Source organism: Oryzias latipes, chromosome 17, assembly GCF_053564925.1.
Source record: "Oryzias latipes strain Hd-rR chromosome 17, Olatipes_Hd-rR_3.1".
Lineage (NCBI taxonomy): Eukaryota > Metazoa > Chordata > Actinopteri > Beloniformes > Adrianichthyidae > Oryzias > Oryzias latipes.
Window position 1 is genome coordinate 36,069,514 of NC_136253.1, and position 24,428 is coordinate 36,093,941.

Consider the following 24,428-nt stretch of genomic DNA (forward strand, 5'->3'; position numbering starts at 1 on the left):
TGGTAAATACTGAGTGAAGCCGCAGCTCTGTGCCTTCTGAGCTGCATTGTGACCAGCAGACCCCCCCACAGAGGACCCGAGTCTGACGGCGCCTCGCTGCGCCGCCTCCGCTCTGTTGCGTGTTGGTGGAAAGAGCTGGAATCTGGTGTCACAGATAGCATGGCCAGATCATCTCCGGTGGAAAATGGTGCATACTCTATGTGACCACACGCATCAGCAGACTGTGGTCTGCATCTGCCATACAAAGGCCCTCATTATGCTGCTTATTATTTCCACCCACCAACAAGGAAACCTTCTCAGATTAATTAACAAATGGGGAAAAATTGTGTCACTCGAAGCTGTGTTAGAGGAAAGGTGGCGCCCTAATTAATGGTCATTCTAGCCCCAGCTTTGAGTTACACTGCAGCTGTCTGTCCAACTGAAATCCTCTGGAGAGGAATGCCAGCCTCCTCCGCCTCGGTCAGCCTGGAAGCGTTTGCTTCTTTTGGATTTATTGATGCCCTCCTCCATCACAGGTGTCATCTTTTTTCTTTCTTTAAAGGCTATGGAGTTCTAGTCTTACTTTATAGTATCGTCTCATCCTGAATGATGGCCACCTCAAGTGGCAAAGGAGAAAAGGGGTCCAAATTTGAGACCCTGAAGCTTTTGGAGAAATGCACGAAGGAGCGGGACGAGGCTCTGCAGAGAGAAAGTGCTCTGAAAGAAAAAGTCAGACAGTATGAGGCCAGGATGCGCTCCACCGAGGCTCTTAAACAGAAACTCAAGACGCTGACCATGGACAACAAGGAGCTGAGGAAACAGGTGAAGGCTCTGCGGACTGAGATTGGGCTTGAGAACAGCCCTACATTCAGTGGGAAGACCACAAAGGACATAGTCAACGACCTGCATGAAAAGGAGCGCGAGTGCAACTCTCTGGTGGAAAAGACGGGAAAGCTGACCCTGACCGTGGATGAGCTGACGGCAGAGCTGTCCAACACCGTCACCTCTAAGGCACTCCTAGAAGAACAAGTGCAGTCCTTGCAGCAAAACCTCAAGGATATGACCAATAATCAGCGACGACTTCTGAAGTTGTGGGAGGACAAGAAGAGCCAGAGGGAGCAGCTGGCCCTGCCTTCAATCATCCAGAAATCTCCCATGCATAAGGAGGTCCAAACTGACATGTCCATCAACTCATCCCAGAAGCTTCCCGAGCACGCTTTCAACACCAAACCCTTTTCCTTGGACAGTGACCAAAAGCCTTTCTGGGACCAACACAGTCTGCCATCCTACGGAAACAACTATCATCACGACAAACAGATTTTAATGCACGACGAAGCTTCTGCAGTCCAGAACTGAGGGGCTCAGAGACCGAGGTCACCAACATACGAGATGATTCTCTCCAAACAAGAGCAACTTCCTGCAGTAAACTGCCTCCTGGATGGATCATTGTGAATGTTTCTGCTGTTTTAATGAAATTCTTTAACAAATACAGATGTCAGCTGCTGCTCTTTAAATAATTGAACCAGTTCAAGTTTGTCTCATTTATTCATGGACAGGCTCAGGTTTTAAAAGGGATTTATTTATCAGGACGAAAATGCTTCTTTTGAATCGAATGCTAATGTCTGCTGCCTTAATAAAACACAACAAGCTAAATAAATAAAAAAAAAGTTAAAATTCCACTGTTGTTCTTTATGATGAGTCAAAGTGTTCGCAAAAAGCACATATTTTATTGAATGGACTAATAAAATAAACTCACTTAACTACATCAAAAATAAAATCGAATCACGTGCATTAAATGGGGAAAGTGTCAGAAATACCCAGACATATTTGTTTGGAAGTAGGATTTTTGCTCCGGCAGATAGTCGGGCAGCCTCTGCGGGGTCCTGGCTTCGTGTGGCGCGGAATGGGACAGTGTTGTGAATAGTTCGGTACCGGGGGAGTTTGCGTTGTTTCTGTGATTACAGCTTTGGGAAACTGGAGTCCACTGGAACAAGCGAGATGTTTGCGGCAGATTCGGGTTGTTGGTTCACCCAGAAGGTTCGTATCTGTGCGTGCACGTGCGAGCTCACGTCACGCGCTACAGCCGCCGGTGTTTATGCTAGCTTACCTGCAGCTAACGGACAGTTTTGATCAATGCTGGGATTAAAGTAGTGCTGACGATAAATTTGACGATTTAACGGAAACTATCTTCTTATTTTTCTATAACTCAAATCAAATGTGTGCATCATTCTATGACTGTAATAAATAATTGCTCTAATTTGCTCTTTGTGCGTTCAGTTTGGTTTGTTGATGCTTGTGATTTTCTCTGAGAAAGGCCTGTGGCTATAGAAATACACATTTAGTGACTGCATGGTGATGATGACGTCACACAGCACACCTGTGGAGTTTAAAGCTGATGCCGGGTCCTTCATCCAGGTGTGGTGACTCTTGTGTCCAGGTGCTGTGCTGGAGGGCTGCGGCCAGCGTCGCCTGGTCTGTCCTCCTGCTGCCGGCATCCACGGCGGCCTTCGTGGTCCTCAGCAAGCTCAGCGTTCTCCACCCGGTCCAGATGTTCGCAGGTGTGTCAGCAGGTTCTGGCAGGATGGAGATGTTCAGGGAACTAGTCACACGCCGCCTGATGTCTTTGTCTGACATGAATCCTCAGATTGCGTGTCCGTGCTCCTGAGCGCCGGCTCCGTCTTCTCTTTCGTTTTGCTGGCTGGGGTCATCATCATGGTCGGCTTCCTGACCTTTGAATATTACACAGGTGAGGATCCTGGTTTCCATGCCGACGTGCGTGTAGAATGCGCTGTTTCAACCTAATAAAGGTTTCCAGAAGTGACGGCTTGTTCTTCTCTCTCCTAAGTCATCCCATCAATTGCTTGCTCCAAAGTGGCGTTGCTGGGTCAGCTGCTCCATCCTCGCCAACTGCTGTACTGCTTGGCCCACGGCGTGATGGGCGTGGTCGTAGGGTGGAGTTGTGCCGTCACAATCGGTTACCGATACGAGAGGCTGGCCTACCTGTGCCCTCAGAAGGACAGGTACGCTGCCTCCTTAAACACGGACGTGCTGAGCTGCTGCAGACATCTGACCCGTCTGTTGTCCATCAGGGACGGCCTCCTCCACATGTGCCTCAATGAGCACCACCTGCTGCTCCTGCTGGAGGGGGGCTTTGTGGGACTCTCCCACAGCCTGCTGGGAGTCATCCAGAACCTCAACTACGTTTCCTTTGGGACTGTCCAGGTTTGTGCCGAGGCTCCACGTTACCAGGCTGTCGTTGTTTTCAGTAGTGGCCGTTTCCGGGTCAATCCCAGCGAGTGCTGATGGCTTCCAATAATGAACCCCAACTGTAACAGTTTGTTGTGTTTTTAATAACTGCTGTTCCTCCCTGTCACTTTCTCAGCAACACAAATACCTTTGCTTCAAAGCATCTCTGCCTTTGGCCGCCAAGTGCAGCGCAGCTCAAGCCTTTTACTCCGTCAGGAACTTTGTTCTGCTCTATTTCTTTCTGGGTAATAAACCTTTGACTGAGAAAATAACAGATTTTTGGGCCACTTTTTGTGACCACTCTAAGTAATTTTTCTCCTTTGACGCGTCCAGGACACATTCCAAGAGCATGGATGTGTAAAAGCCTGAGCCTTCACCTGGACAGGTTTGTGCTGCAGGGAAAACATGAGTCAGTTGTGAGTCCTGCCTAAATGATAGGATGAATATGGTTATGCTTGACCCCCCCCAGCTCTGCCCACCCCCTGGACAGCATATCTGGACTGCTGGATCTCTCTCTGCTGTATCTCCTTTGGATCAGCGCCACCTACCTCCTCTTTTCATGGTACATGACCCTGCTGCTCTTCAGGATCTTCGTCACTGAGGTAGAGTTCGCTGATCCAAACCCGACCCGCTGCTCCTCTGTGACGTCTGAACGTAGCGGCTCCTCTGCAGGCCTACAGCTTTCCTGTCCAGTCCACCTTTACTGAAGAAGCTCCTCAGTGTCTTCCTAAAGTTCTGTCAGAAAAGCAGCCGATGATCCTGAAGGTAAGACGCACCTTCAGCCTGCCCCCCCATGCTGAACACTAAACGTCTGCTCTTCCAGTTTCTAGCTCTGCAGGACCTTTCCCTGCTGTCGCAGCATTCGCCATCACGCCGCAGCCAGGTCTTCAGCTTGAGTCAGCCAGGTCTGTGCTTCTCCTGAGACCGCCGTGCTTTCTGCTGTCAGCGTCTGATTTCCTTCTCGTGCTGCTGACCAGGAGGACACCCCCACAACTGGAACGCCATCAGTAAGGAGTGCCTGTCTCTCCTGGCCGACCTGACCCAGAGATTGGTGTCGTATCACGAAACGGTGGCGACTAACGGCAGGACCAAGTCCCTGTCCAGCGGCAGTGACAGGAAAACGTCGTCCGAGTCATCGGGTGAGGAAAGGGGCCAGATGTGGGGGGTGGGGGGAACGATCCTCTCTGATTTTCAAAACGGTAACTTTAGGTACGGAGGACTTGGCGAGCTGCAGACCCACCTTCCTGATGAAAACTCCAGCTTCGGTCTTTCTGCGCTCCGTGGGGGCGGGACCACAGAGCCCTCTGACCTCACCCTTCACCCCTGACCTCGACAGCCCTTTTGCCTCCCCCACTCTGCGGCAACTGACATCTCCGGTGGATCCGGGCTCGCCGTGGCATGGCGTGGTGCAGAGCCCCCACGTGATGAGGAGGGCGCCGAAACTCTGGTCCACTTCCACAGGTGGGGGGAGAACTTAGCCGACCGGTTGAGGTCCGTGAGCTGAGAGTCAACAGGCTCTTCTGTTCACAGATTCACAGAGGAATGGCAGCCCCCCAGCTTCACCCGCCACCCTCCCCACTCCAAAACCAGAATCTTCCAAGCCAAGTTTTCTGGCTCAGTTCTTCCAGAACCGAAGAGAGCAGGTACTGGACCTCTGGGTTTCAGACACAACTGTCCAGGTTCCTTTACTGCCCCCCCATAAGCTAACGGTGAAATGAGCTGTGTCCGAATTCCCGCCCGAACTACTCAAATACTAAGTAGAGCCCTGGATTCCAAAAGCTGTAGGACGCCACGCTCACTGCTTTGATATGACGTCATCGATTTCAGGAAGTTAAAGTCTGATTGATATGAGCGTTTTGGGACGATTATTTATGATCCACTGTCTTCTGAAGATGAAAACGTTGATGATATATTTAAAAAATACATTTTTGGGGGGGGGGAATGTTCCGACACAATGCATTGTGGTCTATATTCACTAGTGAGCATGGATGCACACTGGTTTTTCACAGAGACTTCTGGGAAATTTCTAGGGCTCTGGATTTTGGAACTGTAGATTCAGGCACACTAGAACACGGAGAAGGCTCTAGATAGTGAGTAGGGAAGGAATTCAGACACAACCACCATGTGACAGAACGTGGAGCCTTTTCCCTGAGCTCTGCCTGACAGGACAAGCCTTTCTCAAACTCCTGCACTTGATGTCTCACTCAGGTTAAGCATTTCATGGCAAAGCGGATGCTGGTAATGTATTTGTTTACAAAGGTAAGGACGTGTCTCGCCTCTCCTAGATGTTTCTGCATGAGAATGGCAACCCTGCCACTGTTCTGTTCCCGCCCAAAACGTCCCATTTTCAGTTTAGAAACAGGATCTTCCTGTCCAGCTGCAGTAGAAGACATGAATCCAGAAGCAGCCTTTGCTCTAGAACATGGTGTGCATGTAAACATCATTACTGTTGGTCACCTAATAGATTTAAGCTTCAATTCCATTGAAAGGAAGCACAGAGAAGTCGTGATGATGTCAGGATGAGGTGTTCTGGTAGAGCTGCATGCTGGACTGTGGTGCCTCTGCTCTGCTGATACGTTAGCTCCTTTGGCGTGAACTCAGACCTGCTCCTGTTGTCCTGCAGCTTCCAGAAGCTTCCAGTCAGGCTCTGTTTGCAGACGGCCAGGCTCATATCTGGGCTTTAGACGGTACGTGAGGCCTCGGCCTGGATTTGAACCTTCTGCACCGTCGGCTTCATTTGGTTCTTTATGACCCAACGACAGGGCTGTCTTACCTCGTTCAAGCATCCTTCACAGAAGACCAGTTTGGAGTTGTACAGACGACATTACCCAGCATTCTCAGCTCCATGTTGCTGTTGCAGGAGGTGAGATCTTTTTATTCTCAGGCATCATTTGTCAGATTTGTGGTTGGACCTCTAATGATTTACCGTTTTCACATTCATTTAGTTTTAAATAACAATTCAGACTAAATTTGGGCTAAAGAGGGAGCCTGGCGGAGCTCAGCTGGGATGTTTCTGTTATTTTGGATCTTTTTACCTCCAGACTGAATGAACAGAATCAGAACTGAAACATCACGGTGATGTCCTCGTTAGAGTTCTGCTCCCATCGTCCTCTGATCTGTTTACGCAGTTTTTAAGACACACTTTCTGCAGCGCTGCAGGAGCAAAAGCATTTTGAAGGATTGATTTTTCATTTGTATTTTGAGTCATTTGATGCAGTTTCATTTAGAAAATAAACCCATTTCTGGTTATGACTTTTATTTAGAATAATGCTGCAGAATCGCTTCCATACTGTTGGTGCAGAAGTTAGTCTAGTTAATTTCCCGGCATGCCTTTGTTTGCACTCTCTCCTGCTAGCAACAAGGACATTACTAGCCTCAAGCTAACATTAGCGTTGAAACAAAACGGCGAGCAACATGGTAGCATCCATCCGTCCAGTTTAGATCCAGATTCCAGCTCAGACCAGGGAAATAAAGACAGCATGGATCCATTTGTCTGACAGTGGAGGATTTAGGATTGGAGCAGAGGTTCTGACCCGTAAGTCTGAGCGTTTTCAAACCTCTGGTTTCCCTCCCCTCCTGATCCAGGATGATTTGAATAAAGAAATAGTCAGTATTGTAGTTTATCTATGTCATCCGGTATGAGAAAAGTCCTACAAGAAGCAGAAGTAGAAGAAACAGCCTTTTCCTTGGAGCGGGTCTCTAATGTGAAAAGGTTCTGAGTTAATGTTGTTCCCTGCTGTCTAAAGACCAACTGTGTTTGAACCCTCAGGCTGTGGATCGACACTTCAAGCTGCCTCACGCCTCCAGTAAACCCGTCAGGTCCACCATCAGTCTGGGGGACTCCTCCCACAAAACACTGCGCTTTGCGCTCAGAGCCACGCTAAAGACCGCCATCTACAGGATAACCACCACCTTCGGAGCCCACTTACAGTAAGGAGGCCCAGGAGGAGGAGGTGCTGCTGTCATGCTGCTTCATGCTGAACGTCTGTTTGTGCTCCTCAGTGCCGTTCAGTTGTCTGCAGAGCACCGGAAGAGACTGCAGCACTTTCTGGAGTACAAGGAGTGAGGCCCCGCCCCCTACCTGTGTGATGGGATCGCGGACGGGTGAAATCTGAGCTCTGCTTGTTTTACAAAAGCATAAAGTAAAGGACTCTAGGTTCAGACAAGCTGCTGGGGATTCCTAGGCTGATGTCCGTCATGACGGTTTTGGAACGCCGCGCCTGGTTCAGGTTCTTTGGTTCAGGTTCTTTGGTTCAGGTTCTGGACTGACCGAAACCTGAACCCATCCGCTCCGAGTTCACTTTGATTTTCTTTGAGCAGAAGTTTCTCATCAGAAGGCTGGGAGCAGCACTGACTTTGAGTTTCTGCTGATGTTTGAATAAAGACATTTGAAAAAACTTCAGCTTGATGTACATCTATGTTCCTGTGGTTCCACCTTAAAGCAGAGGTCACACTCCGTGACCCGTGTTTATGTTCCTGTGGATCCACCTTAAAGCAGAGGTCCCACTCCGTGACCCATCTGTATGTTCCTGTGGGTCCACCTTAAAGCAGAGGTCCCACTCCGTGACCCATCTGTATGTTCCTGTGGGTCCACCTTAAAGCAGAGGTTCCACTCTGTGACCCGTGTTTATGTTCCTGTGGATCCACCTTAAAGCAGAGGTCCCACTCCGTGACCCATCTGTATGTTCCTGTGGGTCCACCTTAAAGCAGAGGTTCCACTCTGTGACCCGTGTTTATGTTCCTGTGGATCCACCTTAAAGCAGAGGTCCCACTCCGTGACCCATCTGTATGTTCCTGTGGGTCCACCTTAAAGCAGAGGTTCCACTCTGTGACCCGTGTTTATGTTCCTGTGGATCCACCTTAAAGCAGAGGTCCCACTCCGTGACCCATCTGTATGTTCCTGTGGGTCCACCTTAAAGCAGAGTCACACTCCGTGACCCGTCTGTATGTTCCTGTGGGTCCACCTTAAAGCAGAGGTCCCACTCCGTGACCCGTCTGTATGTTCCTGTGGATCCACCTTAAAGCAGAGGTCCCACTCCGTGACCCATCTGTATGTTCCTGTGGGTCCACCTTAAAGCAGAGGTCCCACTCCGTGACCCATCTGTATGTTCCTGTGGGTCCACCTTAAAGCAGAGGTTCCACTCTGTGACCCGTGTTTATGTTCCTGTGGATCCACCTTAAAGCAGAGGTCCCACTCCGTGACCCATCTGTATGTTCCTGTGGGTCCACCTTAAAGCAGAGGTTCCACTCTGTGACCCGTGTTTATGTTCCTGTGGATCCACCTTAAAGCAGAGGTCCCACTCCGTGACCCATCTGTATGTTCCTGTGGGTCCACCTTAAAGCAGAGGTTCCACTCTGTGACCCGTGTTTATGTTCCTGTGGGTCCACCTTAAAGCAGAGGTTCCACTCTGTGACCCGTGTTTATGTTCCTGTGGGTCCACCTTAAAGCAGAGGTCCCACTCCGTGACCCATCTGTATGTTCCTGTGGGTCCACCTTAAAGCAGAGGTTCCACTCTGTGACCCGTGTTTATGTTCCTGTGGATCCACCTTAAAGCAGAGGTCCCACTCCGTGACCCATCTGTATGTTCCTGTGGGTCCACCTTAAAGCAGAGGTTCCACTCTGTGACCCGTGTTTATGTTCCTGTGGATCCACCTTAAAGCAGAGGTCCCACTCCGTGACCCATCTGTATGTTCCTGTGGGTCCACCTTAAAGCAGAGGTTCCACTCTGTGACCCGTGTTTATGTTCCTGTGGATCCACCTTAAAGCAGAGGTCCCACTCCGTGACCCATCTGTATGTTCCTGTGGGTCCACCTTAAAGCAGAGGTCCCACTCCGTGACCCATCTGTATGTTCCTGTGGGTCCACCTTAAAGCAGAGTCACACTCCGTGACCCGTCTGTATGTTCCTGTGGGTCCACCTTAAAGCAGAGGTTCCACTCTGTGACCCGTGTTTATGTTCCTGTGGATCCACCTTAAAGCAGAGGTCCCACTCCGTGACCCATCTGTATGTTCCTGTGGGTCCACCTTAAAGCAGAGGTCCCACTCCGTGACCCATCTGTATGTTCCTGTGGGTCCACCTTAAAGCAGAGTCACACTCCGTGACCCGTCTGTATGTTCCTGTGGGTCCACCTTAAAGCAGAGGTCCCACTCTGTGACCCGTGTTTATGTTCCTGTGGATCCACCTTAAAGCAGAGGTCCCACTCTGTGACCCGTGTTTATGTTCCTGTGGATCCACCTTAAAGCAGAGGTCCCACTCCGTGACCCATCTGTATGTTCCTGTGGGTCCACCTTAAAGCAGAGTCACACTCCGTGACCCGTCTGTATGTTCCTGTGGGTCCACCTTAAAGCAGAGGTCCCACTCTGTGACCCGTGTTTATGTTCCTGTGGATCCACCTTAAAGCAGAGGTCCCACTCCGTGACCCATCTGTATGTTCCTGTGGGTCCACCTTAAAGCAGAGTCACACTCCGTGACCCCGTCTGTATGTTCCTGTGGGTCCACCTTAAAGCAGAGGTCCCTCCCGTGACCCGTCTGTATGTTCCTGTGGGTCCACCTTAAAGCAGAGGTCCCACTCCGTGACCCATCTGTATGTTCCTGTGGGTCCACCTTAAAGCAGAGTCACACTCCGTGACCCGTCTGTATGTTCCTGTGGGTCCACCTTAAAGCAGAGGTCCCACTCTGTGACCCGTGTTTATGTTCCTGTGGATCCACCTTAAAGCAGAGGTCCCACTCTGTGACCCGTGTTTATGTTCCTGTGGATCCACCTTAAAGCAGAGGTCCCACTCCGTGACCCATCTGTATGTTCCTGTGGGTCCACCTTAAAGCAGAGTCACACTCCGTGACCCGTCTGTATGTTCCTGTGGGTCCACCTTAAAGCAGAGGTCCCACTCTGTGACCCGTGTTTATGTTCCTGTGGATCCACCTTAAAGCAGAGGTCCCACTCCGTGACCCATCTGTATGTTCCTGTGGGTCCACCTTAAAGCAGAGTCACACTCCGTGACCCCGTCTGTATGTTCCTGTGGGTCCACCTTAAAGCAGAGGTCCCTCCCGTGACCCGTCTGTATATTCCTGTGGGTCCACCTTAAAGCAGAGGTCCCACTCCGTGACCCATCTGTATGTTCCTGTGGGTCCACCTTAAAGCAGAGTCACACTCCGTGACCCCGTCTGTATGTTCGTGACCCGTCTGTATGTTCCTGTGGGTCCACCTTAAGGCAGAGGTCCCACTCCGTGACCCGTGTTTATGTTCCTGTGGATCCACCTTAAAGCAGAGGTCCCACTCCGTGACCCATCTGTATGTTCCTGTGGGTCCACCTTAAAGCAGAGGTCCCACTCCGTGACCCATCTGTATGTTCCTGTGGGTCCACCTTAAAGCAGAGGTTCCACTCTGTGACCCGTGTTTATGTTCCTGTGGATCCACCTTAAAGCAGAGGTCCCACTCCGTGACCCATCTGTATGTTCCTGTGGGTCCACCTTAAAGCAGAGGTTCCACTCTGTGACCCGTGTTTATGTTCCTGTGGATCCACCTTAAAGCAGAGGTCCCACTCCGTGACCCATCTGTATGTTCCTGTGGGTCCACCTTAAAGCAGAGGTTCCACTCTGTGACCCGTGTTTATGTTCCTGTGGATCCACCTTAAAGCAGAGGTCCCACTCCGTGACCCATCTGTATGTTCCTGTGGGTCCACCTTAAAGCAGAGTCACACTCCGTGACCCGTCTGTATGTTCCTGTGGGTCCACCTTAAAGCAGAGGTCCCACTCCGTGACCCGTCTGTATGTTCCTGTGGATCCACCTTAAAGCAGAGGTCCCACTCCGTGACCCATCTGTATGTTCCTGTGGGTCCACCTTAAAGCAGAGGTCCCACTCCGTGACCCATCTGTATGTTCCTGTGGGTCCACCTTAAAGCAGAGGTTCCACTCTGTGACCCGTGTTTATGTTCCTGTGGATCCACCTTAAAGCAGAGGTCCCACTCCGTGACCCATCTGTATGTTCCTGTGGGTCCACCTTAAAGCAGAGGTTCCACTCTGTGACCCGTGTTTATGTTCCTGTGGATCCACCTTAAAGCAGAGGTCCCACTCCGTGACCCATCTGTATGTTCCTGTGGGTCCACCTTAAAGCAGAGGTTCCACTCTGTGACCCGTGTTTATGTTCCTGTGGATCCACCTTAAAGCAGAGGTCCCACTCCGTGACCCATCTGTATGTTCCTGTGGGTCCACCTTAAAGCAGAGGTCCCACTCCGTGACCCATCTGTATGTTCCTGTGGGTCCACCTTAAAGCAGAGTCACACTCCGTGACCCGTCTGTATGTTCCTGTGGGTCCACCTTAAAGCAGAGGTTCCACTCTGTGACCCGTGTTTATGTTCCTGTGGATCCACCTTAAAGCAGAGGTCCCACTCCGTGACCCATCTGTATGTTCCTGTGGGTCCACCTTAAAGCAGAGGTCCCACTCCGTGACCCATCTGTATGTTCCTGTGGGTCCACCTTAAAGCAGAGTCACACTCCGTGACCCGTCTGTATGTTCCTGTGGGTCCACCTTAAAGCAGAGGTCCCACTCTGTGACCCGTGTTTATGTTCCTGTGGATCCACCTTAAAGCAGAGGTCCCACTCTGTGACCCGTGTTTATGTTCCTGTGGATCCACCTTAAAGCAGAGGTCCCACTCCGTGACCCATCTGTATGTTCCTGTGGGTCCACCTTAAAGCAGAGTCACACTCCGTGACCCGTCTGTATGTTCCTGTGGGTCCACCTTAAAGCAGAGGTCCCACTCTGTGACCCGTGTTTATGTTCCTGTGGATCCACCTTAAAGCAGAGGTCCCACTCCGTGACCCATCTGTATGTTCCTGTGGGTCCACCTTAAAGCAGAGTCACACTCCGTGACCCCGTCTGTATGTTCCTGTGGGTCCACCTTAAAGCAGAGGTCCCTCCCGTGACCCGTCTGTATGTTCCTGTGGGTCCACCTTAAAGCAGAGGTCCCACTCCGTGACCCATCTGTATGTTCCTGTGGGTCCACCTTAAAGCAGAGTCACACTCCGTGACCCGTCTGTATGTTCCTGTGGGTCCACCTTAAAGCAGAGGTCCCACTCTGTGACCCGTGTTTATGTTCCTGTGGATCCACCTTAAAGCAGAGGTCCCACTCTGTGACCCGTGTTTATGTTCCTGTGGATCCACCTTAAAGCAGAGGTCCCACTCCGTGACCCATCTGTATGTTCCTGTGGGTCCACCTTAAAGCAGAGTCACACTCCGTGACCCGTCTGTATGTTCCTGTGGGTCCACCTTAAAGCAGAGGTCCCACTCTGTGACCCGTGTTTATGTTCCTGTGGATCCACCTTAAAGCAGAGGTCCCACTCCGTGACCCATCTGTATGTTCCTGTGGGTCCACCTTAAAGCAGAGTCACACTCCGTGACCCCGTCTGTATGTTCCTGTGGGTCCACCTTAAAGCAGAGGTCCCTCCCGTGACCCGTCTGTATGTTCCTGTGGGTCCACCTTAAAGCAGAGGTCCCACTCCGTGACCCATCTGTATGTTCCTGTGGGTCCACCTTAAAGCAGAGTCACACTCCGTGACCCCGTCTGTATGTTCGTGACCCGTCTGTATGTTCCTGTGGGTCCACCTTAAAGCAGAGGTCCCACTCCGTGACCCATCTGTATGTTCCTGTGGGTCCACCTTAAAGCAGAGTCACACTCCGTGACCCGTCTGTATGTTCCTGTGGGTCCACCTTAAAGCAGAGGTCCCACTCTGTGACCCGTGTTTATGTTCCTGTGGATCCACCTTAAAGCAGAGGTCCCACTCCGTGACCCATCTGTATGTTCCTGTGGGTCCACCTTAAAGCAGAGTCACACTCCGTGACCCGTCTGTATGTTCCTGTGGGTCCACCTTAAAGCAGAGGTTCCACTCTGTGACCCGTGTTTATGTTCCTGTGGATCCACCTTAAAGCAGAGGTCCCACTCCGTGACCCATCTGTATGTTCCTGTGGGTCCACCTTAAAGCAGAGTCACACTCCGTGACCCGTCTGTATGTTCCTGTGGGTCCACCTTAAAGCAGAGGTCCCACTCTGTGACCCGTGTTTATGTTCCTGTGGATCCACCTTAAAGCAGAGGTCCCACTCCGTGACCCATCTGTATGTTCCTGTGGGTCCACCTTAAAGCAGAGTCACACTCCGTGACCCCGTCTGTATGTTCCTGTGGGTCCACCTTAAAGCAGAGGTCCCTCCCGTGACCCGTCTGTATGTTCCTGTGGGTCCACCTTAAAGCAGAGGTCCCACTCCGTGACCCATCTGTATGTTCCTGTGGGTCCACCTTAAAGCAGAGTCACACTCCGTGACCCCGTCTGTATGTTCGTGACCCGTCTGTATGTTCCTGTGGGTCCACCTTAAGGCAGAGGTCCCACTCCGTGACCCGTGTTTATGTTCCTGTGGGTCCACCTTAAGGCAGAGTCACACTCCGTGACCCGTCTGTATGTCCCTATTTGCCCCCCCATGGGGAGTTGGGGCCCTGGCTCCACATTTCAGACCGTCTGGGTTCTAAAGTGGTTCCACAGTAACATCAGGTTCTGCTTGAGGCTGTTGGTGAAACTACTTTTTGACAGTAATCCAGGCTTTCATTACTGTAACTATTTTGGACTCTGCCGTCTCTCTGACGTCGTCAGCCGGTCCAGAACCTGCTGCTTGGGTTCTGGTTGGAGTGGCTAAGAGGGACCACACCACCCCCATCCCGTCTGCCCATGGATTTGAGTTTTTAAACCTGTAACCTGACACCTCTGAGGCGCCCGGCGCCTCAGAGGTCCAAGAGGACGCTCTCGGGTGGTTCTGGAGGCGGGAAGGTGTGGGCTTTGGAAAGAAGAGGCCGACTGCACAGCTTCAGGACCGCCGCCTTTATGTTTATTGCACAAATGGAACTTCTGTCCAACAGAGCAAGTCAAACGCATCGTCACGTGATGGTGGAGCAAATGTTCATCAAAAGCTTCATCAGGTATACAAGGTGGCAGAAATATCTGTTGGGGAAAACTGGAGGCGTCAGAAACGGGTCTGAACCAGAACCACAGCCGTCCCGTGATCCCGGAGGGAGTCCAAAAGCAGGAGGTCTTCAGTCTTGACTGAAAAGTACTTTGTGGTCAAACAGTATAGAATATAAACCTCTGGATCCAAACCAACAACAGCAGTTTCAGATATATTTATATATTTACAGACAGATTCAACTGCAGCTCTCATAGAAAATGAGAGAAGCTGGACTTTCTCACAAAACAAATACCCCCCCCCCCTTTGTGAGCCAATGCTCCGGCGTCCCTCCCCCCAGGCTGGACTCTTTACAGGAACCGCTCACCCCCCCTGGAGTCAGTACAATGGTACTAGTGTTACGGGTTAAAGGGGGTGGTTCAGGTGATTTTTTGGGGGGGGGGGGGGGGGGGGGGGGGGGACCACAACGACAAACATAATCCCAGATTACTCCTGGTCGTGTGGGACATCCAAACCCAGAAAACAGCTGGGGGGGTAAAAAAAATGTCAGAAATCACACCTCCCCAAGCAAGTCCACAAGTCTGACTGCAAGGTAAGAAGCTGAAAAAAACTCAGCCGCCCCCCCCAGACTCCAGGGGTGCAAGAACCTCAGAGTCTGCACACGAGAGAGAGAGAGAACCGGGGAGAAAGTCCCTCTAACAAACCCACAACTAACCCCCCCTTCAGTGTGTGTGTGTGTATCTGTGTGGGTGTGTCTGTGTGTATCTGTGTGTCTATGTGTGTATCTGTGTATCTATGTGTGTATCTGTGTGTGTGTGTGTATCAATGTGTGTATGTATCTATGTGCGTATCTGTGTGTGTGTATCTGTGTGTGTATATCTATGTGTGTATCTATGTGTGTATCTGTGTGTGTATCTGTGTGTGCGTATCTATGTGTGTATCTGTGTGTGTGTGTATCAATGTGTGTATGTATCTATGTGCATATCTATGTGTGTATCTGTGTGTGTGTATCTATGTGTGTGTATCTGTGTGTGTGTGTATCAATGTGTGTGTGTATCAATGTGTGTGTGTATCAATGTGTGTGTGTATCAATGTGTGTGTGTATCAATGTGCGTATCTATGTGTGTATCTGTGTGTGTGTATCTATGTGTGTATCTGTGTGTGTGTGTATCAATGTGTGTATGTGTCTATGTGCGTATCTATGTGTGTATCTGTGTGTGTGTGTATCAATGTGTGTATGTGTCTATGTGCGTATCTATGTGTGTATCTGTGTGTGTGTATCTGTGTGTGCGTATCTATGTGTGCGTATCTATGTGTGTATCTGTGTGTGCGTATCTATGTGTGTATCTGTGTGTGCGTATCTATGTGTGTATCTGTGTGTGCGTATCTATGTGTGCGTATCTATGTGTGTATCTGTGTGTGCGTATCTATGTGTGTATCTGTGTGTGCGTATCTATGTGTGTATCTGTGTGTGTGTATCTATGTGTGTATCTGTGTGTGTATCTGTGTGTGTATCTGTGTGTGTATCTGTGTGTAACTGTGTGTGTGTATCTATGTGTGTATCTGTGTGTGTATCTGTGTGTATCTGTGTGTGCGTATCTATGTGTGCGTATCTATGTGTGCGTATCTATGTGTTTATCTGTGTGTGTATCTGTGTGTGTATCTGTGTGTGTATCTGTGTGTATCTGTGTGTATCTGTGTGTGTATCTGTGTGTGTATCTGTGTGTGTATCTGTGTGTATCTGTGTGCGTATCTATGTGTGCGTATCTATGTGTGCGTATCTATGTGTGCGTATCTATGTGTGCGTATCTATGTGTTTATCTGTGTGTGCATCTGTGTGTATGTGCTGGCTCATCAGGCTGGGCGTGTCAATAGTGCTCGCCGTTGTGCATGGATAAAGAGCTTTTTTCCGTTTCGGCGTGCTGGCAGGACGCGGCGTGCGGCTCAGGACGACATGCACTGGACGTGGTCCGGACCGCCTTCCTCCTCATCAGAAGAATTGGAGGAGCTCCAGGATTCGTCCGTGTCTGCGTCCGCTCCCTCCCGCCGAGTCTGGACACAAGAGGGTCAGACTTCAAACCTCAACGTTTCTGGACGGAGTGAAGAAACCCGGGTGGAGGCGGGGGACGTCCTGGACTCACCCTGGGGGGTCTTCTGTTCCTCATGTGCCTCATCAGGAACCACAGCAGCTGGGTGTCGTACTGGTCACCGTGGCGAACGCTGTCCTCGTCCCGCTCCCGCTTGTTCTTCTTCATGACCTTCAGGGGAACAGCAGGAGGTGAGCGGGGGGGTTCTGGGTTCTTCAGCGGTTCAGAACCTTTTCTCCTTTCTTTGGGTTTTATCAGGGGGGGCTAATTTGATCATTTGATGTTTGTTTCTATGCACCAGGGATTAGCCCCGCCCTCCTGTCAAGGATTCAGATTAAACTTCAGTATTTGTCAACCACGACAAAAATAAACGAGTACAGAAGGTTTCTAACGATAAAGGATGAAACCTGTCCAGTGCAGTGGCCGCCCCCCTCCCCCCTGTCCCAGGTAACTTCAGCTCTCCATTCTCAGGTGTGATACCTGCCTCACCTGTCCTCACTGAACCAGACCTTTTGAAGATCCTCCTGAGCTCAGCAGTCATCAGACAATCTGAACGTCCGGTTTGACTCTGGAGCGCCGCAGTCGCTCCCCTCAAGCTGCAGGCCTCACCTGCCTCAGGTAAGCTCAGAGGTCACGACCCCACCTGCTGAGCTAACGCAACAGAAACACCTGAACACAGCAGGACTTCTGGGAAAATCCTCTGTGGACTGAAGAGGAAGCCGTGTGAACACCTAAAGCCAAGCACGGCAGCGGCAGTACGATGGTCTGGGCTGTTCTGCTGCTACCAGTTCTGGACGTTTTTCCTCCACCTTTACATCCTAAGTCTGTGATCGACAGACTCAAAAACCAAAAGTGTTTTTGTAAAGAAAGAAGCTCTACAACGATCTTTCAGGCTCGTCAGCTTCTCTGTTACTAAAGTACCATTCAAAAAAGTCCCATCAGCCATTGCACCTCCTGATCCAGGAAGCGGCGCTCTAGCTAGGATATCTGGCGAGTAAAGACACAGAGGAGGGGCAAACAGAGGTGTGAGGGTTTGAATACTTCTTTGAGGCCCTTGAGCAGTGTGGCGTTCTCGGCAGTGGGGGCCCACAGTTTGATGTCGTGGTCCAACCCGCTGGTGGCCATCCCAGGTAAATGTGGGTGAGGCTCCAAACAGTTCACCTGTGGGGCAAGCGCGGAGCAGAGTCAACCCCCACTACTCGAGTACTGAAGTAATCAGAGTACAGAGCACAGACATGGCCTCACCACTCCTCCTCGGTCTCCCTCCATGAACTGGACGATGCGAGCGGAGAACTTGTCCCACAGGTAGATGTGTCCGCAGTCGCTGCCGCTGACCACGAACTCGCTGCACGGCCCGTAGAAGTTTACGCCCTTCACTGCGGGGCAGGAGCGCAGGTGAGGGACGCCGCTCGCATCTCACACCTGAACTTATCGGGACTCGCCGGCGGTACCTGTGGCGTTGTTGCGGTGTCCTTTGTATCTGCGCAGGTAGTCCGCCCCGTCGCTGTGGTTGGAGTCAAACAGGTAGATGTCTTCGTCGTTGTAACTGGCCAGGAGTTCTGGGCAGACGGAACCGGTTCAGAGCGTTTACAGAACCCACATTTCTACCACAGATCCTGAAGAGAACGTCCACAACAAACCGGTCCCACCGGTTTTTACAGGCGAGACCGGACCCTCCTCAGGTGTCCTCACCTGTCCCATCATGACTGTAAACCAGACACGTTATGTTGGTTTTGGACTCGCTGGACACCAGGTGAGACGGGCAGAACTTCTTCAGAACGCCGTTGTTCTCGTTTTCATTGATCTTCCTCTGGTCATAGATCCTACAGAGGCGACGAGGAGAACTTCAGAGAAGCAGAGGGAATCGTTCCAGAGACCATGGCGGCGGCGGCGGCGCCTACCTCACATACTGATCCCGCCCCCCAACAGCAAAGTGGTGCGTCTTTGCCGGGTTGACAAAAATGGTGTAGAGCCCCACTTTCTTCTCTCCTTCCTTCACAACCACCAGTTTACTGCCACACAAACACACAGGAGAAGGGCGGCGCAGGACGGCGCTCATCATCGGACACACGCACAAACCGACACAAAGTTTGGCGTCCAACATCGCTCGTGTACGACAAACGTTCAAGCACGTACTTGGCGGGACGGTCGAGGCGGAGGTCGATCCCGAACACCACGGCGTCCTCCCCGGCAGACAGGAAGGAGCATGGCGAGTCCGGCTCCAGGGCCAGCTAGAGACAGACAGGGGAGTCAGACGGGTTCTGAAGGACCGCCGCAACAGGTGATGCTGTCGTGACCTCTGACCTTGTGCGCTGCTCCTTTGTGCTGTGCCACCCTCTTGGTGTTCTTGCAGCACTGAGTGGCGGACAGCTCAGCCACCCGGATCTGGCCGTCGCGGGCGCACATGGCCAGCGTGGAGTCGCCGCTGTGGGGCAGGAACTTGGCCTGCAGAGAACGGTTCCCATGGTTACCTCACGAATGATGAGGTGATCCAGCGTACTCAAAGGCGTGTTAATAAAGTTTTCCTCCAGACCGAGGACGGGTACGCCCCCCCACCTGGAAGACGTTGCTCTTGTGTCCGCTGTCGAACTCCAGCACCGCCCGGCGGACGGCCCAGTCCCAGATGACCACCCGCAGGTCGTCGCTGCCGGACGCCAGGCGCGTGCCGGAGGGGTTGAAGTGTAGCGTGTTGACGCAGCCGGTGTGGCGCTCCAGGCGGCCCTGCAGCTCCAGCCGCTGCACCAGGCCGCGGGCGCCGCACACGCGCCGCACGAACTGCTGCGAGTCCCTGCCGATCTCGCGGGAGCGCAGCGATGGCACCGCCTGCCACACTGGCCCCCGCAGCTCCCGCAGCTCCGCCTTCAGCCACGCCTCCATGGCCTCGTCGTCGTCCTCGTCTTTCTGCTCTTCTTCATCCTCGTCATCGTCTGAGCTGGAGGAGTGGTTGCTGCCGCCGCCGCCAAGTCGGTTCCTCTTCCTGGACGCCCTCCTCTCCTTGACCCTCTGCCGGCCCCCTCCCTCGCTCTCCCTCTCGGCGTCGTCGGTGAGGGAGTAGAGGCCGCTGCCCTCCATGCTGTCCGTGTCTTCGTCCTCCTCCTCCTCCTCCCTGTCTGCCTCCTCCTCCTCTGCTGTTTGGGGGACAGAAACAAGGAGGGGGGGCACCTTTGAAAGACCTGCAGGAGCATAAACCTCCCCAGGAGCCGCAGACTCACCCCCTCCTCCCGGAGGCTGCGTCTGTCCCTCTCTGCTGCCGGAGGGCCCCCCCTCTGTGGGCTGCTCCTCTCCCGGCTCCTCAGAGCCTCCTGCAGACACCCACAGTCAGACCCGCCCCCCCAGCAGAAAACATGGAAGCGTGTGGTGGCGTGTTCAGGGGTTACCGTGGGGTGCGGGGGGGTCAGCATCAGCCATGGTTGAGGTCGTCCTCGGGGGGGGGGGGGGGGGGGGGGGGGGGGGAGCTCTGAGGGTCACAGAGGGAGGGGTTACAGGTGTCCTGATGACATCACGCGCTCCAAACACGCACAGGCTAAGCTTCCTAGCTGCCACCCCCCGTCGGCGGTGACAGCTCTCCGCCGTTACCCCCCCCCCCCCCCCCCCCACGAGCGAGCCCCTGTCAGGCCTTGGTAAGGCTCGATAACACCCCCACACCCCCCTCCCCGGCGGCTAAAGCTACACTGCTGCTAGCAAACAGCGGGGCTAACGTTACCTCACGGAAGGCCGCCGCGGCGCGCGGGGCTTTAATCTGCACGAGCGCTTCTTTTCCGCTCCTTCCGCTCCGGCGGGCGGCTACGACTACGAGCCCCGAACAAGAGCCGTGTGGCGGGGAGCACACCGCATCGGGAACGCGGGCAGAAAGCACGGAGAGAAGTTCAGGCCGAAAAGCGAAGTGCGGCCACGCAGCGTTTTCTGTTTATGTTTTCACGTCAGACTGGCTCCGTGCGGGTCTACTTCCGGTGTCTGCTCCGCACGTACCGGAAGTTCGCAAGCAAATAAAAACAGCAGCTCCTATAAATACCTTTAAGTTACCTTTGCTGTTTTATTTATTTCCTCATCATCTGCTTTAGTTATAAAACCGTTTAACACAATTAACGCAGAACAGAGCCGTTCATGACTTTAATTATTGTGAAGCACTTTCAGGTGTTCTGTAGCAGGAAACCTGAATTTAACATTTAATTTAAAAGAATCCCGACAGAAGCCTCTGCCCTCCTATATCAGGGATATATGACAGCAGCCATAAGAGCACTAAAATGAATATGTTCTTATTTTAGTGCTATAAAGATAAAAAAGAGTGAATGGATTATGACTAAAAGATGATGTTCTTGTGAAAGGAAGCTGTTTGTGCCTGAGTTAGAGCGTTTTGTGTGTCTGCTGACGTCACAGACAGAACTGGACCTTTGGTTCAGACTAAATCAGTCTGATCAGGATTTTTTCCTCTTCTACACCAAACGGACCAAAGCTCCGGTTTCTTACCGACTGGAAAGTTTGTCTTTGAGGAAGACCGGAGATCCCAGGCTGAAGACACTAGAGGAAAGGGAAGGAACGTGTGTTTTCTTGTTGTGACTTGGTTGGTGCTTTACAGAAACGAGAAAAAAAGATCTGCACGTGATAGCACTCTTCAGAGCTTTTGTGTTTTTTGAAGTGCAGATTGCTTTTATTCTTTTATGTTTTTCCATCTTTGTTGATGAAAACAGAATAAAAGTCTGTCTTTGAAGAAGAAAACACGAACTAAGTAGCATTTAGATGAATTAACCGACCCTCCTGATCAGCTTCCAAACTCTTCTGTGTTTCGTCATTTTATCTTTTCATCAGTTCAAGGAGGCTGACGGGTTGAGGAAACCCCCCCTCCAGACACAGGGTGGGGTGGGGGCTGTCAGTGCGTCATGCGCGCGCAGCGGTCTCCACCGGAGAGCTCCGCGCGCAGCTCCTGTCATGCTGCGTCCCTCACCGACGGCCGTCTGACACCCCGCGCTCGCCATGGAGTCCTGGAGGCAGTGCGCGCTGTGGCTGATCAGCTGCAGGGTGCTGCCGCCGAACCACCGGGTCACCGGCGCCACGGCGCAGGTGTTCGACCTGGCGCAGACCCTGCGGGACGGGGTGCTGCTGTGCCAGCTGCTGAACAACCTGAGGGCGCACAGCATCAACCTGAAGGAGATCAACCTCCGGCCGCAGATGTCCCAGGTAGGCGCGCGGTTTCACCGGCATCGGAAACGAACTTCCGTTAAAGTTACAGACCAACAAGAGTCGAGATGAGTTGATCCCGACAGTGGGATTGTTCAGGTGGAAGACACGGGGGGGGGGGGGGGGGGACAGCAGAAACAGTTGAGCTCTGGTTTCTGCTCAGCAAACGCAGGAAGTGAGTTTCCACTCAGAAGGCTCTGACAGGCGTCTCTCCGGTCCCCTGTCATGATTGTGCATCATCAGAACCGCCTTTTGCTTCTGCCAAGTCTCAGTTCCACATGAGAGGCTTGATAAAAACCCATTTGACCCCCCAGGAGGAAACTGCAGCAGTTCGTGTTTGTGATTGAGGCGAGCTCTGTTGGGTGGTGATCCTGATCCCAGGAGAGGCTGGCAAAGCTTTGAATGTTGAGTCTGAGGGAGAACCTCCTGCACAGGAACCGGGTCAGCCCAGCACAGAGGGCGGGTCTCTGGGTTTGGGTCAGAACACAGATGCATCTCATCCACCCCACCTCAATCCGACACCGACAGCCTGTAAAATGTGGGGCTAAAGTAACAGAAGGGTGCTGCAGTTACAGTAATGGGATTACAGTCTGACACGGTTACACAGCACTCTGTCCCATGAAAAGCAAAGGTCTGTAAATAATAGTGGGGGGGTCAGCCACTGGTCTTTTATGTTGCTGATGGAGGGAAAATCCTAAACACAATGACGCCTGATGGCCTCCAGCTGTAGGCCACGCCAGCTCGCCGCTCCACTTTTCTGCCCGCTAACCTCAGATCTTTGAGATGGAAACAAAAAGTGTGAAGGGAGACGACTGCGGGGCAGGAAGGCTGCTGGCAGGTTCAGATCAGGCCTGATAAATGCCCCGTAGTTCTACCCCCACTGTAGGAAGCTGAGGAACGCACCGCTAGACTTCTGTGGCTTAAACAGGAAAGCTGCCAATCATCTCCAGCGGTTCTGACCCGTCTGGATCATGGGGCAGCAGAGCCGGGTCTGCCATCAGATCAGGCTGCTGGTGGTGCAAAGCCATCATGTTCAGGCACTTCCTCTGCAGACAAAAAGGGCCCCCGGGGGCGGAGGGAGCGATTACAGGCGTCTCCATGATGAGCTGGGGAGATAAAATCAGCTCTGAAGATCCTTCCTGCTGCTCTGTGGCCACACATGCCTCAGGGGGCAGATTCTGCTGTTTCTGAGGCAAATGGGCGGGGCTTTCCTTCACCCTCAATCCTGCAGCCAAATCACCATTTTGTAGGAAATCTTCACCTGTCCTAGACCTTCACCTGTTCGGAACCTTTACCTGTCCTGAATCTTCGCCTGTCCGGAACCTGCACCTGTTCAAAACCTGTCCTAGACCTTCACCTGTTCAAAACCTTCACCTGTTCTGGACCTTCATCTGTCCTGAACCTTCATCTGTCCTGAACCTTCACCTGTCCTGAACCTTCACCTGTCCTGAACCTTCACCTGTCTGGAACCTTCACCTGTTCGGAACCTTTAACCTGTCCTGAATCTTCGCCTGTCCGGAACCTGCACCTGTTCAAAACCTGTCCTAGACCTTCACCTGTTCAAAACCTTCACCTGTTCTGGACCTTCATCTGTCCTGAACCTTTACCTGTCCTGAACCTTCACCTGTCCTGAACCTTCACCTGTCCTGAACCTTCACCTGTCCGGAACCTTCACCTGTCCGGAACCTTCACCTGTCCTGAACCTTCACCTGTCTGGAACCTTCACCTGTCCTGAACCTTCACCTGTCCTGAACCTTCACCTGTCTGGAACCTTCACCTGTCCTGAACCTTCACCTGTCCGGAACCTTCACCTGTCCTGAACCTTCACCTGTCTGGAACCTTCACCTGTCCTGAACCTTCACCTGTCCTGAACCTTCACCTGTCTGGAACCTTCACCTGTCCTGAACCTTCACCTGTCTGGAACCTTCACCTGTCCTGAACCTTCACCTGTCCGGAACCTTCACCTGTCCAGAATCTTCACCTGTCCAGAATCTTCGCCTGTCCTGAATCTTCATCTGTCCTGAACCTTCACCTGTCCTGAACCTTCACCTGTCTGAAACCTTCACCTGTCTTGAACCTTCACCTGTCCTGAACCTTCACCTGTCCTGAACCTTCACCTGTCTGAAACCTTCACCTGTCCTGAATGTTCACCTGTCCTGAATGTTCACCTGTCCGGAACCTTCACATGTCCTGAAAGACATTCATTACAGACACGGAGAACATTCTTTATAGTAGTGGAACATGTCACTTTCAAGCTACCTGTTGTTAAATTACCTCATCGTATCCCATGATCTATGACCAAATATCATAATAATAAAATATTCTACATCAGCATGACAGGCAGTTCGAAGCTAGAGGTGTTTGAAATGGAAAGTTTACACAAAAACGTGTCAACATTCTGGTCTGATCAGCATCAGAACTCGCCGCTCACCAACAGATCAGCCAATCAGACAACGGGAGAACTTGTTAGCTTTAGCTAAAAACCCCAAACGACCTTCTTCTTTACATTTGCTAGAGTGCAGATGAAGGACATTTGTCACGTTTACTGGTAAATATCTGCAACTTTCAGGTAGAGAAAGTCCTCTTTAACCAGTGAACGTCAGGTTCTCCACCCCTGCAGAGGAATGAGGGAACAAAGCATGGCTGTCCATCTCTGGAGGAAAATACTGACCTAACGTTGGCCTGTTTGCAGTTCTTGTGCCTGAAGAACATCCGGACCTTCCTGACCTGCTGCTGTGACGTGTTTGGACTGAAGAAGAGCGACCTGTTTGAAGCTTTTGACCTCTTTGATGTTCGAGACTTTGGAAAGGTAACTCTTCCCTTCACCCTGCAGGTTTCTGTCGATCTTTGGGTCAGACACGTTTGACTGGGGGACAGGAAGAGTCCTTTCAGTGTTTCTGCTGTCAGGAGTCATTTTGTGTGGATTAAAAACCGAACCTTCTTGCCTTTCATCAGTTTTTCATCCGTTTTTGAGCTCAGTGCAGTTTCCTCACCTCTGAAAT

At 51.8% G+C, this 24,428-nt stretch overlaps 4 protein-coding genes across 13 annotated transcripts in view; 3 read left to right on the plus strand and 1 right to left on the minus strand.

Annotated features, from left to right (window-relative positions):
- On the plus strand, window positions 1–1,640 carry LOC101170913 (uncharacterized). Its single transcript, XM_004086702.5, has one exon. The coding sequence runs from the start codon at window positions 586–588 to the stop codon at window positions 1,333–1,335; it is 750 nt and encodes a 249-aa protein (XP_004086750.2). The 5' UTR covers window positions 1–585; the 3' UTR covers window positions 1,336–1,640.
- A 158-nt stretch (window positions 1,641–1,798) lies between these two features.
- On the plus strand, window positions 1,799–7,628 carry ndc1 (NDC1 transmembrane nucleoporin). Of its 2 annotated transcripts, XM_004086698.4 has the most exons (18): window positions 1,799–2,016; window positions 2,417–2,537; window positions 2,624–2,725; window positions 2,825–2,999; window positions 3,069–3,201; window positions 3,362–3,470; window positions 3,559–3,610; window positions 3,695–3,827; window positions 3,898–3,990; window positions 4,049–4,130; window positions 4,203–4,364; window positions 4,435–4,686; window positions 4,756–4,868; window positions 5,434–5,484; window positions 5,849–5,912; window positions 5,988–6,088; window positions 6,995–7,155; window positions 7,228–7,628. In XM_004086698.4, exons 1-18 carry the CDS (start codon window positions 1,978–1,980, stop codon window positions 7,289–7,291), a joined length of 2,007 nt encoding a protein of 668 aa, XP_004086746.1. In that variant the 5' UTR covers window positions 1,799–1,977; the 3' UTR covers window positions 7,292–7,628. The 2 variants fall into 2 exon arrangements, with proteins under 2 accessions (XP_004086746.1, XP_078791150.1); XM_078935024.1 differs by lacking the exon at window positions 5,434–5,484.
- A 6,439-nt stretch (window positions 7,629–14,067) lies between these two features.
- dcaf8 (DDB1 and CUL4 associated factor 8) lies at window positions 14,068–20,203 on the minus strand. 3 transcript variants are annotated; one of them, XM_023965046.2, is made up of 13 exons: window positions 19,955–20,203; window positions 19,629–19,708; window positions 19,464–19,553; window positions 18,808–19,376; window positions 18,556–18,696; window positions 18,388–18,482; window positions 18,153–18,263; window positions 17,944–18,074; window positions 17,703–17,810; window positions 17,497–17,627; window positions 17,293–17,412; window positions 16,306–16,422; window positions 14,068–16,216 (listed from the first exon to the last, which is right to left on the minus strand). In XM_023965046.2, the coding sequence occupies exons 2-13, from the start codon at window positions 19,657–19,659 to the stop codon at window positions 16,109–16,111; spliced, it is 1,752 nt and encodes a 583-aa protein (XP_023820814.1). In that variant the 5' UTR covers window positions 19,660–19,708; window positions 19,955–20,203; the 3' UTR covers window positions 14,068–16,108. The 3 variants fall into 3 exon arrangements, with proteins under 3 accessions (XP_023820814.1, XP_023820813.1, XP_078791552.1); XM_023965045.2 differs by having other exon boundaries at window positions 18,808–19,379; XM_078935426.1 differs by lacking the exon at window positions 19,629–19,708 and having other exon boundaries at window positions 18,808–19,379; window positions 19,955–20,085.
- Window positions 20,204–21,076: 873 nt separating this feature from the next.
- Window positions 21,077–24,428, plus strand: part of LOC101160624 (guanine nucleotide exchange factor VAV3) — a 59,325-nt gene continuing 55,973 nt past the window's right edge. For all 7 annotated transcript variants that reach the window (XM_078935421.1, XM_078935423.1, XM_078935422.1 and 4 more), the window contains exons 1-2: window positions 21,077–21,426; window positions 24,119–24,235. In XM_078935421.1, coding sequence (XP_078791547.1) covers window positions 21,223–21,426; window positions 24,119–24,235 — 321 coding nt within the window. In that variant the 5' untranslated portion in view covers window positions 21,077–21,222. The remainder of the gene's footprint in view (window positions 21,427–24,118; window positions 24,236–24,428) is intronic.

Bases quoted from the DNA above. Each gene is read 5' to 3' on its own strand.
- ndc1 (XM_004086698.4), top strand. From the start codon at position 1,978: ATGTTTGCGGCAGATTCGGGTTGTTGGTTCACCCAGAAG. The intron at 3,202-3,361 runs GTTTGTGCCGAG...TCACTTTCTCAG, and splicing joins TTTCCTTTGGGACTGTCCAG to CAACACAAATACCTTTGCTT. The intron at 3,828-3,897 runs GTAGAGTTCGCT...GCTCCTCTGCAG, and splicing joins TCAGGATCTTCGTCACTGAG to GCCTACAGCTTTCCTGTCCA.
- LOC101170913 (XM_004086702.5), top strand. From the start codon at position 586: ATGATGGCCACCTCAAGTGGCAAAGGAGAAAAGGGGTCCAAATTTGAG.
- dcaf8 (XM_023965045.2), bottom strand. From the start codon at position 19,659: ATGGCTGATGCTGACCCCCCCGCACCCCACG. The intron at 17,811-17,943 runs GTGAGGACACCT...CCGTCTGCCCAG, and splicing joins TTACAGTCATGATGGGACAG to AACTCCTGGCCAGTTACAAC. The intron at 17,628-17,702 runs GTACCGCCGGCG...CCTGCCCCGCAG, and splicing joins ACACCGCAACAACGCCACAG to TGAAGGGCGTAAACTTCTAC.